The following is a 19,355-nucleotide window of genomic DNA, read 5'->3' on the forward strand; positions in this document are numbered from 1 at the left end:
CGCTGGTCTTGGCTTTACTTTTAGGGATCCAGCAACCAAAGCCTCCGCCCCTTGCCAAGGATGGGTGCAGTGATTTAGCTCTGCAAGAGGCACTTGTGTTTTTTACGCCCTCTTTTTAGAGTTGAGGTGCTTTTTAGAATTTAAATGGAGGGTTCGGCTCCTCTCTGATGCCGTGAGGCACTAAACGATGCCACTTGGGCTGACCTCCAACCTGCATGTCTCAACGAGTAGGCTCCATAAGCATCCTCCTCCCTGCTGTGGGCACTGCTGGTACTGCCGAATGGCACATCCCCGACGGCAGGCGACGCGCAGCTCGAGCCATGTTCTGGCAGAAATCCCAAACTCTTCCTTCAAAGCCCAAGTGGGGCCAAGGTGCTTTGAAGTTGGAGGCCGTGCCACAGCAGCAGACACCGCAGAGCAGAGGTCTGGTACGAACACTCACCGTACAGGACGTGGCAAGCTCAGTTGACAGCGTGGATGCCCAATGTGTTGGCAGTGCTAAAAGCACTCCACACACCATGATGCTGTTCAACGGCTTCAGACATGAATATTCTCCCTCCCTACCTTCTGGTTTAGGCTCAAACCCATTCAAGCTGTACAGCTTTAAAGACAGCAACCAGTTGCTGCTCAGCCCAAAGCCCTGAAGACATGGTGGTTTTTAAAAGATTGGTAGACATAGTGCTTAGAGATATAGTTTAGTGATGGTTTTTATCAGAGTTAGGTTGATGGTTGGACTAAATGACCTGAAAGGTCCCTTCTAGGCAATTCTATGATGCTATGATTCTATGACATAGTAGGAGTCAACTGCTAAAAGGACTCTCCAAGCCAGGGAGAGCCCTTTGCACAGCTCTTGGTCAGCTGGACTAGCGACTCTGCACCCTTGAAGGCAGCAGAGTGGGAAGCATCTGCTGAGCAAAGGCTGCTCCGTGCAGTGAACGGGGCAATCGGGTTGCTGACGCCCAAAGCGGTGCTCAGCAGAGCCTCCACCCTTCCCTTGGGCCTGTGGATTTCGCATCAAACAGGGCTTGTACGCAGCAGACCCCTGCTCCTCCATATTTCTAACAAAAGCCCAAGAAATAAACCCCTGGAGTTACTGAGAGGAGTTATTACATTGCACATTTCACGAACGATCGCCTTCTCCTTTTCACTCAGGTCTTCTTCATAGTTGTCTTGCATTTGCCTGTCCAAATTTTCATGGACCTCAAGGACCTACAAAAAACAATATTACAAAAGCATTATGCTCCTCAAATAATTAACAATAAATAACAACCCCATTAACCCATATTTAAGTTGTCAGGATTCACAAAGCCTTGAGAGTTAGAGCACTGCGAAGACGAGCATGACACCAAGCTGGGCGCCTCCATCCTCCCCCTTCCCTGGCGATGGCATGCCTCCGTCCCACCACCTGCATGGTGTGGCTGCCACCACAGTCCTGGGGGACCCCATGGTACGTGGCAGCGAGTTGCCTGCACCCACAAACACGTCTCTTCCAGGACGGCTGCTGGTGGCCCCACCTTCCAGGCAGCTCCCCCAGCAACTCCATTCCCCTCATTCACAGGAGCGGAGCTTCTCCATTCCCTTCTACTAATCCCAGTCACGGCGCAACTGTGATCAGCCCAGGCCAGCAGCTTTTCGGTCTAACAGGGTTTTCGCCATCGGGGAAAGAGGCAAGCAGAGGTTTGTACCATGGAAAAGCAGAGTATCACCCACTGTGCAGCTTAAGTGTGCGGCCTCCCATCAGTCATGAACTTTCAGATCTTAAACAGACACGCCCAATTCCACTCACCTTTTGGCTGAAAATTGTTTTTAACCCCTTTAGTTTCTCAAGGGAACCCCTCGGAGGCCCATAATGATGGCCCTGGGACTCAGAGATCCCGATTTGATTCCTGGCTCTTACCCACTCCCTCTTTGAGCCGGACGCGGTCAGGCTGTGAAGAGGATGGGAACAGGATGGGGAAACCCCCAGTATTGCCTCCCAGGCCCCGGCCTGCTGACTGCGGTCCCCTGAAGGCGCCATCCCCACCAAGTGCTGTGGTGAATCTGGGTGACCCTCTCCCGGTGCCACAGACACCCTCCAAAGATGGAGGTAATCACCTCGACTCCCCCCGCTTTCCTCTAATCTCCATCAGCACTGTTTCCACCCACAGCCCGTGCCCTGTAAGGGTAAGGGAAGAGGTGGCCCTTGGCCGGGGCCGGCACACGGGCGTCCCCAGCACACCCTCACCCCCAGGACTGCAGCCATGGCTGCCGGGTAACATTGACCGGCTGCGCAATGAGTTCGGCTGCTACAAACGCTGATAAATACCGGCCATACCCACAAAGTGCTGGTGCCAGGCCTGCCTGGTCCTCCACCAGCAGCTCCGGTTTGCTGCCTTTCCTCTCATTCCTGGCTACCGTCAGTGGCCCGGGGACATGCCCGCGGCACCCTGCTGCAGGAGCCTCTGGGGGAGAGAGGCATTGCCTCACCTTTCCCTCCTGCTCATGACTACGGGGCTTTTCCCATGATATTAAAGGGAGGAAAACACTGCAAAACAACGTAGACTTGGCTGCAAAAGCATAGGAATAGCCTGAAAGGGAGGAGGGGAGGGATTTGAGACTCTCCAAGGAGGCTCGGAGTTCTGCAGCTCGGAGGGCATCTCTGGCAGGTGCTCCCAGATCTGGGAAGAACCGGGTCTCCTTGCAGAGACAGAGCGTTTACAGCTCCAGCACAGACACCCCAGACGTGACAGGTCCAGTGCTCCTGTTGGTGGGACACCTCTCAGCCTGGTGGCTGGGCCACACTTGCAGCTTTGCCTTGGGAAACCAAGTAAATGGGCTGTAAAAACAGCTCAGGGCACTGCAAAGAATAGTGAAAATATCCCGCCTGTGACTTATTTTCTTAGATTTCAGGTGGACAATGTCTGAAAATGGAAAACAGTCTGATTTTTAACCTCTTTCTTTTAAATAGCACTTGGAGACATGTCCCCCAAGCGCTCATCCCCAGGCCGCACATGGCAGGTAAGACGCAGCACGTCCATGTGGTTGCTGTGTCCCACCATGTGCTGCCCACACCCCGCACCTCTGTAGCAGCTGGGAGCCAGCCCTGGTCCCCCACGTCCTGCCTGGGGCACGCACTGTCCCAGCCACCCCCACAGAGCACCTCTGGGCAGGCAGAGCCCGGCTGCGGCCAGGTGGCCCCTCCATCACAGAGGTGAGGTTGCCTGGGGCTAAAGGCAGCCTTCCCTTCCTGCTGGAAACACAGCAACCCACAGAATCATAGAACCATAGAATGGTTTGGGTTGGAAGGGACCTTAAAGATCAGCTCGTTCAAAAACCCCTGCAACGGGCAGGGACACCTCCCACTAGACCAGGCTGCTCAAAGCCCCATCCAGCCTGGCCTTGAACACTTCCAGGGATGGGGCAGCCACAACCTCCCTGGGCAGCCTGTTCCAGTGCCTCGCCACCCTCACAGTAAAGAATTTCTTCCTAATAGCTAATCTAAATCTCCCCTCTTTCAGTTTGAAACCGTTACCCCTCATTCTATTGCTACAATCCCTCATAAAGAGTCCCTCCCCATCTTTCCTGTCAGCCCCCTTCAGGTACTGGAAGGAGCTATAAGGTCTCCCTGGAGCCTTCTCTTCTCCAGGCTGAACAACCCCAACTCTCTCAGCCTGTCTTCAGAGGAGAGGTGCTCCAGCCCTCTCATCATCTTTGTGGTCCTCCTCTGGACTTGCTCCAACACGTCCGTGTCATTCTCATGGTAGAAGCCCAAAACTCATACCTCCTCCAAGGCATCCCCCTGCATTCAGGTGGCTCCTCTTGGACGGGCATGTTGCACCAGTCGGGCATATCACAGCACAGGACTACCTCGAGATTTCACCGCTGCATCTGTGCTGACCTACATAGCCCACCTAGGGCTTTGTCACTGATGAGCAACGTGCTCAGCTCAGTGTGCAGGACCAAAGCTCCTGGAATCACCCAACGCCACCAAACAGCGCGTGGTCTGATTCACCACAATACACCCACACGCATATAATGCTGAACAGCAGGTGTATTTGTGTGCGTAAATATTCCTACACCTCCCAGGGAAGTGCCGCGCTAGATGCAGTGCGAGGATGGGTTTCACCCTTTGCTGAGGTCTAACAGCACCAGCTGCTCCACGAAACGAGATACGGGGGGTAGATTATCCCCCGGTCTGCCTCGGCACCACAATCCTGCTGTACTCGAACTGCTTTATGAACAAAAATAGGTCATTCTCCTAGGGCCCTTAACCTACTTCTAAAATGCATCAGCTAGTTCAACCAACGTAGCTGGGACCAATCTTTGCACAAATAAGAATTATCCACACCCTTTCTCACAGGAGAGGAAGGGCAAGAGGGATGCAAAAAGCATGTACTTGCTGACAGAGACAGCATCTATTTTTTGCTAAAGAGGAGGGAATTAATTATTGATCCAGCTGGACTCGCACATCGAACTCGCTTGTCTGGAGTCAGCGAGCCTCCGACGCCCGGCTGCAAAGGCAGCAGCCTGCAGGATGGCATCCTCATGCGGAATGCCGGCTCTGTCCACAGGGCAAGTGTCAAGGACAGCCACGGTTTAGATTAGTTAAAGATCACATCAGCTCCAGCCTCTCCCTCCACCAGCCATCAATCTTGCAGGCACGAGAGTCCCAGCAGACAAAAATAAACTGTTTTTTCTATGACTTGCGCTTAAACTAGAAGCACGTTCCCTAGTTCAGGAGGTGTGGAAGGGTGATACAGCCCATTTCTTCCAGTGGAAATGTATTTTAATGGTGTAAACCAGGCGGAGCTGGAGCTGAAAGCTGATCAGAGAGAAGTTATGGTTGCATTTCATTTCTGAATAGCTTGGGACTCATTTACCCAGGAAACCATCCTGCTCCCCAGGCCCATCCCATGCCTGGGTAGGCACTTTGTAAAGATGTGTTAGCATCTTGGGCATGGGAAAAAGGGATTCGGAGGGATAAAACTCAACAGCCTATCCTGGAAAGGCATGCTGGAAAAAAAATACAGTCTGAAGAGTGAAATCACCTCCTGCAGAAAGACAGGAAGGCTTCTTACTGCTGACCCAGCCCCAGCCATCCTCAGATCCTGCCAGGCGCCGCCTCAGCTGTTTAGAAGGACCAGGTTAATGTTCCTCCAATTACACCACTGGGGACTATGGACATGCCTTCACATAAATTGTCTATGGCTCCGCTGAAGCTCAAGGACTGTGGATTCAGACTGGATCTAAGAAACCGGGGTATATCCTCCTGTGATTCCTGCCACATCCCAACCCAGGAGCCTACAGAAGGCAGACAAGTGTACCCCAGGCTAGGAGCGGCTCACGCCATCCCCTCCTTTTTGCTCTCCGTCGAGCTGCACTGAGAGCACTTGGACCTTTGTGGACGCGCCGGAGCTATGAGATCTTCCTGGGTAAAACACCAGCCGGTGAGAGCAGCTGCCCTGCTCGGGCACAGGGCAATTCCCTGTGCGGGGGAATGGGGCTGGACCCAGTAACGCTGCTCTTCTGCCTGGGGATGCATCTCCTGAAGACAACCTGCACCTTCCTCTCGATGAGCCCACTGGCTCGTCTGGCTTTCTCCCTGCCGGTACGTAAACTGTGAGGAACACCTCCGGTATATTTAGTTCTTCTTCGTGACTGCACTGATGTCTGTGACCAAGGCAGTGTCACCTCAGAGTCACCCGGTCCATCACACCCACCTCCCTGCTGACTTGCTGTACCGGCCACGCAATGCACATTTAAAAAACAAACAGACAAAAAAACCCACCAAAGATTTGGAATGACTGCAGTAAAGCTTTGGAAGGGGAGTTGAAAGTTAAGGCAGCACTCTCAGGAAGCACTCTGAGATCGAGGGATGCTTTCTGAAGGGGGCAAGCCTCACTGATTTTATTAATTAGTAAGTCAACTGGACCAAGCGCTGGGGAACGTGGCACCCTGCTTCGGCAAGGGAACAGTCTGTAAGTCCTGCTAGGACTTTTCCCTAGTTTTGGAAGGGACAAATCCTGCCTTGCCCAACATCAGTGGGAGTGATGGATCACCCACTCAGTGGCTCCGTACACATGGGAGAGGTCCAGGCTGGTCCTGCAGGGGAAGCAGGGTTAGAGGCTAAACGTCGACTTTTACATTCATCTCCTCCTCACCTCCCCGCGTCTTTAGCAGGTTTCCTCAATTCCTAAGAAAAGTGCTTTGATGTTCAGCGAGATACTGAGCTGTAGCATATGTACCTTTTATTCTCGTTAGCAAAAACAGCTGTTAGGAGTGCCAACCTGTCATCTTGCTCCTTATTTAGTAGGCGCAAATAAACAAAAACTATTTCAGAAGCAAAAACAAAGAAAACCCCTAAATGCGCTAAAGGAAGAACAGGCTTATGCTAAATGGCAGGCAACGCTTCGGCCACATAGCTAGCGTTCAGCTGCCAGAAAAAAAACAAGGAAAAAGCCTAGGGGACATTACATAGATGGGTGCAGACGGAGGCAATCCCTGCAGATCCATGCAGAGAGCACAGTCCCTTAGCGGCCCTTGGGCACAGAGCTGCATCCTTGCAGCCACATGGCTTCCGGACAGACTTGCATTCAAGCAGCCCACAAGGCAAGGGAAGCCAGCTTCCAACTGTCCTTGCCTTTCCTCATGGTTAGGAGCTAGCCTGCTACAGCCATAATGACTCCTTTAAACAACCAAGAAGGGCTTTTTCTAGTATGTGATGTGGTATAGCCAAAGCACAAAGTCTTGTTTGTAGGCTACTCTCTTCTCCTCCTCAAGGGAGAGTCATGAGCTCTATCACAGGCAGTGAGGGTCCGAACTGCTGGCTGCATCCTGTTTCCCACACGCAGGGGCTGGCACTGGAAAAGCTGCCCAGTCCTGCAGGGTGCAAACAGGACCTACTCCATACGCTACAGCATGCCGTGGCCAAAAAACATGTCCAAAACCCAGTTTAAGATCCACAGCTGGAGACCGACAGCCACATTTTCACTGTGCCACAAGAAAGGAGGAAGAGAGATTGAGACCATGACCAGTTTCCTCAGTCTTTTCAATTTCCAGCTGATCCTTGGAAATGGGCCACAGGATGGAAAAATAAACACCTTCTCATCCCTTCCTGCCACACAGGCCTATAAGAGAATTTCCTCCTCGCTTCAAATGTGAGCATATTTTTAACCCTAAGCATGTGAGGACCGTGAGATGTGCCTGCCATGCCACCTGCTTCCCGACCCCAGCCATGGCACTTTCCAGGGTTTTGAAGACAGACAAACGTACCCCACCGTCCAGATTATGAAACTGCAGAGGAGAATTTCTTCCAGCCCTTCCTAGTGATCAACAAAGCTCTGAAGTGGGGCATTAATAATAATAATATGTGCAAATAACCAGTCATCCAACTTCCTTTCAACTCCTTTATATGCATCATTGTGCCAGACGTTCCAAACTTAATTTCCAGTTTCCAAGAATCTTCCTCATTAATCTTCCAATCCTTTCCAGAGGCTTATCAAACTGCATCTTAAAACCATTTATGTTTCTTGCCCTTACTAAGATATTCAAGTCCCGTAATCCCTAAAGCAAATAGGAACCTAATTCCCCCCCAGAATGTGTTCATAATCAATTTATAACTATTTGATCTTGTAACTTGAAAACATTATCAACTCTGCTTAATATTGTCCCTCACCAAATGCAATGAGGAGCAGGAGCAGAAAGGTACAGACCCCACAGTTTGGGAAGAAAAAGCCAACAGCATTCATTAATCTATTCGAGTGCCTCACTACCCTCACGATAAAGAATTTCTTCCTAATACCTCATCTAAATCTACCCTCTTTCAGTTTAAAACTGTTACCCCTCGTCCTATAACTACACTCCCTGCTTTCCAGCCATCCCTGTGGCACCTTGGAAAGGATTTGTGCTTCTGTGTCCCTTAGAAACTCAGAAGTAATTTACTTAACTCGTTAAACATGTAACACCAGGGTATTACATTTTTCCTGCTAATGGACGGTCACTAGGACTTGAGAACTGCTGTGAAATCACTGTGCAAGTTTTCTCCTTGAACTCATCTAGCAACGTCCCACGGCTTTTATTGCTGACGGTCCTGACTTTAATCCCTACTGACGATGCACTTATCTACATGGGTATGATGCCATGGTTTGCTGTGTATTTACATAAAATAAAGTCTTTCTCCTTTGAAGACTGATGCAGGATTTTCAATAAAAACATATGTAGGAACTGCATTTTTTTTGTCCCTTTTAAAAACAGCATTTTGGTCACTGCTGTCACCCCAGAGACGCAGTTTGCGCAGGACTGATGAAAAGAAAGGGTAACCAACACGTTCAGCATCAGCACCTTTTGTTGGAGGTTTCCCACCCAAAAAAATAGTCATGCATGATCCTGCTTAACTATTTGAAGCAACGATTATTTCTTATGATACAGGTGCTGGTTACCGATAATCTGCCCGAGTACTAACTTCCTATTTCTACTTGTTGTGTTTCCACGAGAAGAGCAAACATCCCGTTCTGTCCCGTCGGTGTTTGTTGCACTGTACCGCACCGCGCCACGCCACACGGCCGAGTGCGGCATCCTTACCTTCATAGCATGCACAACAGCCTCTGGTTTCTGACCAACAGGGACATACCCTGCTGCAGGAGAAGACGCAAGATCAGATGTCATGCGAGCTGGTCCCTGTTGAAATAGGAGAAGATACGCTTTAATTCCCTTTGGGTGATTTAAGCAACGGGGGAAGAAAATATCCAGAAAATTTGAGCACTAGCTTTTCTCAAATTCAATCCCCTTCAGGCACCTGCAAAGACAAAAGACATCACTACCCCTTCCTCACAAGTCACTTGATTTAATGCCATTTAAGCCTACCATCACTCAGTCTAGATGTACTCAGGCAAGAGATCACCCTGGTTTAAAGCTAAATTGATTCAAGTAACATTTTTTGCTCACTTAGGGTAACTTCGTACAAGGACAAGATCAAACGGTTCTCATCTTTCTAGCCAAGGGAGCAACGCAAACAAGATGAGTTTCCAGCATAAATAGGACATTTCTAAGAAGCTGCATTCACGGAAGAAACCGTTGGCATCACTTCATTGCTTTTCTGGCAACATTTTCACATAGACATCAAGTACCAATCTTCAGCTACAGAGAAAATTGTGAAGGCAACCTTAAAACAAGCAGATGTCCAAACCTAATGTTGGCTGGGTTTGTTTCCAAAATGCTGGCCAGTCCTCCTGCATGAAGGATCCCATTGGGAAAGATGCCGAAATTACATTTTACAAAAGATTTTGACTGTCCAAACAGCCTTGTAAGCACTTTTCATAGGGCTTTCCTTTTTTAAAGGCATCCAACTTGGATTATGAGAGACACAATATCTTTATTCAGTGAGATGCACCCTGCCTGTCCCTAATATTTTTGCATTGCTTTGTAGCAGTGGGAGAAATCAACAATGAAACCATTGACCAAACACGTATTTAGTCTTCACATCCTTTAGGAAACACAAAGAATGATTATACTGGGGGCCTCTGAAAGCAAATTAGGATGGCAGAGCGGCATGTAGCACCATCACAGGAATGCTTTCACATACGACACACGAGGCGCTCCATTCTCATCTTTCCACATTTAAAAACACAGCATGTTTTATGCTTCGTCTCATCGCTTTGCCTTCCAAGCCAAGGCCACCAAGCTACTCGTGCCAGAAAGGAGGACCAACAGAGGGGTACTTTGCCACCTCTCATTCTTCCAAATGTTTTAAGTTGTGGGGGCCTTTTTACTAATAAAAGTGTTCATGCGCGTACGTTAAAGAAAAAGATGGGCCAATGCATTACGCTACAGACAAAAATACCATGAAAGGCATGAAGCCTTTCATATCTAGGCCATTGATCTGTGCTTCACCCATGCCATGACCAACAGTCATTTAATCATAATAGCGACTTCCATGAACTGAGTTGCTGGTGACACAAAAACTTCCTTCTGAGAGGGAGGCATCTCAGAAAAAGGAAAATTAGACTTTATAACTCCACAGTAATTCTCCAAGGAGACTTAACAGACTGCCAAAGCACAGAGACCAAGAGACAGTCACAGGCTGGGCATGGTTCTGGACCTGCTGGCAGAGGGTTACAGCTTGCTGGAGCTGTGGCCACCTGGGGACATGTCCTCAGCCATCCAATCCATAATGTCACACAGAAAAGGCAGAGGCTGGGGAGGGAGCACCAGGGACTGGGTCCAGCCAGTCTACAGCTGTGTCTTAAGACTGCAAAACAGGTTATAAATTTCTCACAAGGCTGGTAAATACAACAGAGTCCTCCCACAATCAGTCTCCCACAGAGGTCAAAACCACCAATACATGTATAATTCCTCTGGCTTCAGCATGAAAGCTGCCTTCTTTCCATCAGTGACCAAGATCATGACAGCTGAAAGCAAAATATTCCGGAGTTTGTGACCATAAACCATACTTGATATGGATCCTCCCCCATGGCCCTCTTTAGAAGTAACACAGGAAATACCAAGCAAAGGTGTAACATCCACCGTTTCTTCTGAGTTGAGAGTAATCTGACAAAGCAAAAGGAATTCTGCTGAATCCTGCTGCTGGCAACATTTTAAATACAGTTTTCTGACCAAACCAGAATAGATCATGAGGTCTCCTGCCTGACAGGCAGCCAGCAGCTTCTCCTCATAGAACGGAAGTCACTAATGAGCTACAAAGCGTTTCCATGATCGTAATCACTCTCAAAATTATTACAGAATACAAATGAAACCAGAGTGATTAGAGAGAAGTGTTTTCTAAAGAGCTTGATCATACTTAACTGCTTACCATACCAACACGATAAAAGTAATCTTGCAAGCATGGCGATGCACTGGATATATCGTATCACACAAAAAACACCTAAAGGGTCACCTCCCTTCTCGGACACGTTGCTGAATTTTGGCAAGGGCGATCAACTGAGCTCCAGGTAGAGAATTTGAGTCAAGAAGGGAAAAATGTTAAAGAATGAGGGCTGCAACAAAGGAGATAGGCCCAAAACTTGTTATCGGAGTCTCAGCAACAGATGACTTCATTTCTAAAACAGGCATCATCCTTGATCCTTAGCTTGGAAGCCAAAACCCCCAGCCAACTGAAACAGATGTCCAAATTGCTGAGTGTGATCGTCAGCGACAGCACCAAATGACCACACCGCAGGTTCGCTATGCCCCAAGCCACAGAGACCTCCCCACCACGTCAGACTTACTACAAAAGGCCAAACATGCACATGAAGGAAGTGGGGGAGCGAGCAAGGATCTCACCAACATCCCTGCTCTTTGCAACTGCAGGATCCAGCAAGTAAAAATATCCACCCTGCTAAGAGTGGCTTAATATTTAGCATTACACTTAGTGCTTTTTGTGCAGTTGCACCCTTAGAAAAGGCTCTTTCCAGACTTACAGACAGCCAGAACTTTGTCGAGGGAGGTAGGTGCTTATTCCCACTGATTTCAGTGTAGTTCACAAAAAAAGCTTCAGCCGAACTCCTATCAGCTTCCTGCATGGAGACATACATGAAAGAGGCCAGAAAAGAGGGGACTGTAGTCAGCAAGGAAAGAAATGACAACATATCCAGCAGGATGCATGGCCAGCCTTTGGAGGATGGAGGAGAGGAAAATGTGCAGAGGTCACCAATAGTGTTAGCCGAAGGGGAGGAAATGGAAGGAATTGGAGATAAGGTCAAGGTTGCTGGACTGGAAAACTGCCAAGAGTGGGAGAGAAGGGAGGGAATGGGCAGAAAGAGGAGGATGTGCATTTTACCCAGCAGGAAACCCGCTGAGATGAAATGCAGGGGAGGGGGAACCAGAGATAGGAGATAGGAGATTGTAAGAAGGGCAGGATGGAGGGGGAAACCTCAGGAAGTCAGCGTTAAGGCAGTAGCTGAAATCACACAGATGGAGGAGATCCTCATGCCTAAAATAGGTGTGTTTGGAAACTGTGGGTAAGAATTACTACAGTTGCACCCCAGCAATCTAACTTAGCCACTCCAAGGACCTCCATCGCTGCAGAAACCCATGCCCTTCCTGTTCCCTATAGCTGGCATTTTCACAGCCATGGGAACACGACTGACTCAGCAGCCTGACAGACAATAATAGCAAGGTTAATCTGGTCAACATCCTAAGAAGCAGAAATTGTCCATATAGGCAAAAAGCAATACGGTGTGTTTTGGGGCATGCATCGCTCCCAATTTCCTGTCCCTGTCTGGTTTTGTCAAACACACCCTCTCTGTATTTGATGGACGTCCGGCTTTTCCACTTGCGAGGTTTTCATAGCGTTTGGTAGCTCAGCGATGGTTCAGTCTTCATCCTCAGACACACGGCTGAGGCATCACACAACTATATAAATGAATGGTGCTAAAAGACAGCTCAGAAGTCACGCAAAAGGATGCCATTACATTTATAACAAATCTGTTGAGAAATACCATCTTGATCCGTTTTTCTAGTTTATTCCTGCTGAGGATGAACCTCAGCAGAACAAGGAAGCTGAGTCATTTCAAAACGCAAAGTTTCTTACTCTCTTTGGCCCCAGCTAGCTTTGCAGTTGCTCCAGCTCTACGGCAGCAGAGACAAGACTGGAAGTTAGCTTGCTTAAGTCATCGCTCATACAATGAGTTTGTAATTCAAAAAGAAAACAACCGTGTATCTATGTTGTGGCATCAAATGGTCACCTGGGTAGAATTACATCGCACACTCTTTCTGTTTCATCCGCAGCCACAGTTACGCTGCCAAAAGAAAGAGCTGCCCAGCGGTGAGATTACAAGCTTAATTAAGAGTGGGGGCTCTAAGTTAACGTATCTCAAGCATTGGAATTCCCGAATGCTTGGAGGAAGCACCTTATCTTCCCTACGCACAGGGTTTGTTGATCACTGCACCTCTGAGATCCGGAGACCCTTCTCCAAGATATGTCTTTAAGAAGCAAAAGTCCCAGGGAATCAAAGGCCGTGGAGCCACGTGAGACGCATCTGATGCTCCCTAGGTAAGTTGGTGCTTTTGCTGCTCTGCAAACCACTGTGGCAGTTCAGGGCATTCGAGATTGCTGTAGCCTGGATCTCCAGTGAGTTCAGCCCTGGGAAGAACAGCCCTGTCTCTGCCACCAGGACAGCCCTGGGACTACAGTGTCCCGAGAGGCTCCTGGCGAGGCTCTTCTGCATCCCTCATGGGAGGCAAGTGCCAAGCACCCACGTCCCCAGCCCCTGTCCCAGTGGGGAAACCACGACAAGAGCGATTCCTCTGCCACCTCTGTGCAGACAGCAGTACTGAAGCACCACTGAACACATTTCCCTTTCAGCCCTCACCCGCTCCTCCATTTCAAGCAGATCAGCCCTGGATATTTGCTGGTGTCTGTGATGGGAGCAACGCACGTCTCAGAGCTTACTGCTCCCATGCAGCATCAGCCCCTCCCCACCTTGCCAGCCTCACATCCTGCAAGCCCAACCCACAAATCCACCAAAGAAGCCCAATTCTGTTTGAGACCCTTCCAGAAACCTCTCACCAGAGCCTGCAGGGCTTGTGACTCAGTCTCCAAGTCTGCAAGGAGACGCACAGTCCAGCTGTACCATCAATAGACTAAGAAAAGAGAGAGGAACTCTGCAGTCTCTCATGTCAGCGCACCCTTGAAGCAAGCTGCTACGCACAGGGGATAAACCCTCCAGTTCTCTGTTTGCCAAGAATGACGCTTGACCTGGTGACAGCCTCAAATCCAAAGCAGAAAGCAAATCAAATCAAACTATCCCCATGCACTGACCCAGCCCCAGAACTCAAAGACCATCCGCGAAGCAACAGCGCTGGTGTGGGATGTGAGAAAGAAAATCCTAAAACCACAAATGATCCTTTTTAATCCAACACCAAAAAATGAAGAGAGGTGGCCTCAACTTGCAGCTGCTGGAGAACATCTGCTGCTCTATATCGAGCGACAACGGCACTGCCAGCGTCTAGGACCAAGTTACCTAATGAGTCCTTGCTGGTTTCATGGGATGTGCTCCAGCACAGACGCTGACGTGCATTGCCATTGCTACGCCATTGCTATGTGTTTGGAGGAACAAAATTAATAGGAGTCTCCGTAATAGGGAATGCTGGGAACTCCTGCTAATGACACGCCTCCACAGAGACAAAATAAGGCTTAAAATATCAACATTTCTTAATAACAGTGAGAATGCTTTGGAACCCAGGAAGAAAAAAGCCTAACTGGGGACGACTGGTGTCTGCTCTTTTAGAGGTTTGGGGTTGGAAATCTCAAAAAGGAACAAAGAAATTGTGATAAACAATTTCTCCTTGATTCCTCCAGGGATCTGAAAAGACATGAGACCTTGGTCCTGCCATCAGTTTTCAATCTCTTTCTGCTCAATTATAGTCTGTCTTTTAATGACATGCTCTCCGTACCTCAGCTCCCAGAGAGCTATTTCTGATCGCCAGAAAGACTGCAAAAGACTAAGTTTCAAAACCCAGAGGAAAACGCCGTGCTGATTTTACTCCACCTAAGTCATAGCCCAGGCACTAAGGATGCTTTGGACCAATATGGAGCATGAGAGCAAGTGCTAATGCTTCTGAACCTCACGTCTTCTCCTCGCCTTCTATTAATTTTTTTTTCTACAATTTCAAAAGAACAAGCAGACATTTAGGATTCAAACCCGATTAAATAAACCACGCTTTTCTAATGGCATACCTCAGACAACATTAAAGCTAAATGGAGTCATATCAGACACTGTGAAGTTTTTATTGCTGAGACAGAACAAGGAAAATTACATTATAGGCAGGCACTGCCAGACAACTCACAATAAAATTCCCAGGCATGTCTATTTATCTCGAAGTGGTTTTGTTTGCAGCCTGTTTAGCCAGGTTTGAATTATACTAGGGCCTTTCCTTAGCATCCATCACCATCCCAGTGTTTTACATTGGGAGGTGCCCAATTTTACAATTTTTTTACAATTGGAGGTGCCCACGCCACCCTGTAAATTGGGAACTGCTAAGGGACAAGCAGGAGGCCGTGCCATGCCCCCACAGCCACGTGGAAAGCGGGTGGCAGAGCTGTGCAGGAAGATGGAAATGTGCCATGTCTGATTGCAAACCCCAGCCCCAGCGTGCTGGGGAGGGGCCCAGCATGTTTTGATTTTGTGAACATGCTTTTGGCTACAAAGTTTAGAAAGCGCCTCAATAATCCCCCAGCGAGCATTCCAGCCAGAGACAGTGCTGGGAGGGAAGTTGGGGAAAACCAACGTCCAAACCAAACATCAGAAGCACGGGGACCCTCTGGCCTGGGAGGAGCATCCCCGGAGCCTCGCAGGGAAGATGCCGAAGCCCCAGCGCGCAGCATCCCCATCACAGAGGTAGCACAGGCAGCACCGAGGGCAAACACCAGGCTCGTGCAGGCAGCCAGTCCCTTAGTAAAGAGAAATCTCCCCTCACCCAGAGATGAGTGGCATCCCCAGGAGGCCACACCAAAAAAAAATAAATCTCCCATTACCACCAGCCTGAGAAATTCCCTGGGCCCCGCAAAGGCAGATCAGAGAGGGTCCCTCATCATTTCGCATCCTGGACCATGTTTCCCGTCCCCCGCTGCCTTGCGGCTGCAGGGGAGTTAATGGCTGAAACAAAGTCACGGTGCCACGTGGCGCTGAAGCGTGTCTTGACTCCGGGCTGACATTTCGTCCTCCCTTCCTCCCAAGCCCCTTCCCTCCCTGCCGCATCTTCTCATGCCCGTGGCAGCTCTGCCATTGCCACCGCACATGGTGCTCCCGACGGGGTCCAGCTCCTCTCAGCATGGTGTTCCCGAAGGCGTCCAGCTCCTCTCAGGGGCCCCCAGGGACATGGCTATGGGAAGGCACCCCAGCAGCAGCCCTGGGGCTCCTCGCTGGCTGCAAGAAGATTTCCCAGAGGCATGAAGAAGCGATCAGCGCCAGCTCCTCTGCAAACCACACCGGCCTTTTTGCCACCCCGCTGCAGGCAATCAGAATCATTGAATCATAGAATGGTTTGGGTTGGAAGGGACCTTAAAGATCACCTAGTTCCAACCCTGCTGCCCTGGGCAGGGACACCTCCCACTAGACCAGGTTGCTCAAAGCCCCATCCAGCCTGGCCTTGAACACTTCCCGGGCTGGGGCATCCACAGCTTCTCTGGGCAACCTGTGTCAGTGTCTCACCACCCTCACAGTAAAGAATTTCTTCCTAATATCTCATCTAAATCTACCTTCTTTCAGTTTGAAACCGTTACCCCTTGTCCTATTGCTACAATCCCTGATAAAGAGTCCCTCCCCATGCTTCCTGTAGTTCCCCTTTAGGTACTGGAAGGGGCTATAAGGTCTCCCCGGAGCCTTCTCTTCTCCAGGCTGAACAGCCCCAACTCTCTCAGCCTGTCCTCATAAGATCAGCACAGGACATCCTTGCCAGAGGCAGGGAGCACCCAGGTCCCTTATGTGCCCCGTCTGCCCGGCAGATGATCCAAAGCCACAATGACACTTGGTTATTGTTATTCCGTGCCTACCGCGCAGAAAGCCTGCCAGCATCCAGCTCAAAACAAACCACCCGCTTCCCGCCTTGTGCGCTTAAATGGCTGCACGGCCCTACGTCCCTGAAGTCACAGCGAGCTGTCTCACAGCTGCGAGCGCTTGGTGCCCTGCCACCAGGCACAGGAGAGGGAACCCGGGGGAGATCCCACAGACAGACACCGGCTCCCCAGCACAACACGGGTCCTGGCCACCGGCGAGAGTGAGTGCAGGAGCCATCAGTGCTCCGAATTAGCATCTTCCCTATCAAATCAAGGGACTTTATTGCAGATGCTAATCTCCTTTGGCATTACTTAATTTGATGCCTTTAATCATGGAGAGCAGCTGGTCATGTAAACACTCAAATCCATGAATTAACCACTGGGTCCACACGGGAGCCCGGCAGAGCCCGTCTGTACGGCTCAGTTACCACCTCCTGCATCTTCACGGCCTCCACGGCATTCACGGATATCTGCTTAAGTAACAAAAAGGGCTTAAGCAGCTCTTTTGATTAATAAAGAAACAATCTAACTGTTCATTGCTTTCTGAGCACAAATATTAAGGACACCTGGCAAAAGAATAGCTCTTCTCCCCGGCAGGCACGGCACAGCGCTGGCCGTACGGGCTGTGCTGGGGCACCCAAGGAAAAGGAGGATTTCAGGAACTGCCCCAGAGAGAATAAACAAAGTCAGGACATTGTTCGCAACTGGACGTCATCTACGAAGAGGAAGGATGTCTTTTCCCAGCACCATGCGAGTGGCGGATCGCAGCTCAGGCCCTGGGAAACTCCTCGGTGTGTGCAAAGCTGGCGAGGCAGCTCCCTCGGGCAGCGGGAAGGGGGAGCAGAGCGGCCACCCTTGGGGTCAGGAACAGGGCTGCAGAGCTGGGATGGGTGCGTGCTCTCAAAAAAGCCCCACCAACAGCATCAACAGCCCCCCCCCGCCCCAGATTGTGAAATTATTACCAAGGTGGCATAGTGAACGCAGTTTGAGCCTTTAACCACCTGACACAAGGAAACAAGAGTTCTGGCTGCTGCGGGCAGAGCCAGCCCAGGCTGTGCCCGCGGATGAAGTGCACTAACTGCGACTGACTCACAGGGGCACTGTCAGCACAAGCAATTTGAGAGGTGCTCCTTCTTTTCCTACGGGAACGCACCCGAGCACATCTGATTTCAGAAGGGAACAGCAGGTTATTTCCGAGACTTTCCTGATTTTGAAGCAAGTCTGCTTTGGGGGTGGCGCAGGTGAAAGCCTCTGGGTGGGTGGAGGATGCACGCAGATGCGGGAGGATAACCGCGCACATCTGTATTGCCCCCCCAGCTCTCCATTTCAGCCTGGCTGACCTGGGCATCGCTGGGGAAGCCTCCCCCTCCCCGGCCTGGGGCAAAGCGAGCGGCTGTCGTGCCCCCATCTCTCCCCCGACCCACTGCCAGCCCCACACAAACACACACAACAAGCGAGCACGAGAACCTACAGCAGATCCTCAAAGCAGATGAATTTTTCTCGCCTCCTGTGGTTACCTGTAGGGGCGGATTATGGATACGGCCTGACAGTGTCTCTTTTGCTCATCAAATCCCCAAACTTTGTCGTTGCCAAACTTTGTGCCGGCTGGCTGCCGTGGGGAAATAAGCCACCCGCCGCTCAGAGCCGCTGCAATAACTGCTGATGAAGGGCAGCTGCCTTCAAAAATGGATCGGCTTGTTCTCAGCTGCTGGTAATACACTCTGAAGCTTCACAATAGCGCTCCCCGGGCTGCAAATCCCGACAAACCTTTCATTTTACTTTCCCTTCCACAGCCACTGTTTGCTGCAGCAGCAAAAACGGCTGCCTCAAATTTCTCTCTTTGTCTGCTCAATAGCATCCTGGTGGTATCGGTGCTGCCGGCGGGAAGGAGCTGCTTTCTGCCGCCCTCCTTAATCATTGTTTTCTCCCTGCCTAAAACGGGACCACGGCCATCATCGCTGCCAGGGGAAGGCGAGAAACAGGCCTAGGGTTGTCCTCTGACACGCTGGCAGCGCCCAGCTCAACTGACAGGCACATGGATGGGAGAAGACAGGGGACCATCAGGGAGCTCCGTGAGATGGGCTTGGTGGAGCGACAGAAGGGGCTGAAGGCATTTTGAGAGGTTGCAACGTGGATGGTGAAGATACAAAGAGCAGCCCTGGGGATGCCAGATGCACCAGGCGGCCCAGCGACCACTGTGCCTGTGTAGCACAGAGGGCTGGGGGGCTCCGTGCTGGCAGTGGCAGTGTCTCTGTGCTGTGCAGGGACACCTCGGGGCCAGGCTAAGGTGCTAGGGTGGCTCTGGGGGGACAGCAATGCCCACAGGGCTCCCCTGGCGCTTCTGGGTGCGTCTCCTAGGCACCACGATGGGAACAGTGGTCTCTGGCCATTTCAAACTTGATTTTAAAAGTCAGGTTGGCTTTAAGAAGCTGATCCAGTTCTCCTCCCTGAGAGGAACAGATTTACTCCCACGCAGGCTGAGGAAGGGACTAGCAGACTTGCTCTGGGTCCCCCACCGAGACCATGCTTGGGCCACAGCCACATGTCCCCACCTACGCCAGGCTGGCGCAGGGGCCAGCTTGGGCCTTCCCCTGCAGGGAGCTGAGGACGAGATATCGAGTCACATTCTCGCTTTTATTCTGCCTTAGCACTCATGTATCGAAGAGGAGGGAGACACCATCTTTCCAGCCAGAAGGAAGACAGGACTGTCACTGGGTTTAGATACTACGTGCCCTTGCATCTCCTCCCCTCGCCACTGCCCCCACAGGCTCAGGAGACAGTCAGAGCATCAGCCAAGGACGCTTTTATCATCCCTTCCCACCCCATCTAGCGGTTTCTCTTTACCCCTACAGACCACAAACATTTGGGCTTGTTTTTGTAATAG

The 19,355-nt window shown here is 50.4% G+C and overlaps 1 protein-coding gene across 2 annotated transcripts in view; it reads right to left on the reverse strand.

Annotated features, from left to right (window-relative positions):
- Window positions 1–19,355, reverse strand: part of CCDC85C (coiled-coil domain containing 85C) — a 115,667-nt gene that overhangs the window by 4,521 nt on the left and 91,791 nt on the right. For both annotated transcript variants that reach the window (XM_054197908.1, XM_054197907.1), the window contains 2 exons: window positions 8,560–8,655; window positions 1,111–1,209 (listed from right to left, as the gene is read on the reverse strand). In XM_054197908.1, the coding sequence (XP_054053883.1) occupies window positions 1,111–1,209; window positions 8,560–8,655 (195 nt within the window). The remainder of the gene's footprint in view (window positions 1–1,110; window positions 1,210–8,559; window positions 8,656–19,355) is intronic.

The sequence above is a fragment of the Rissa tridactyla genome, chromosome 4 (genome assembly GCF_028500815.1).
Source record: "Rissa tridactyla isolate bRisTri1 chromosome 4, bRisTri1.patW.cur.20221130, whole genome shotgun sequence".
Taxonomy (NCBI): domain Eukaryota; kingdom Metazoa; phylum Chordata; class Aves; order Charadriiformes; family Laridae; genus Rissa; species Rissa tridactyla.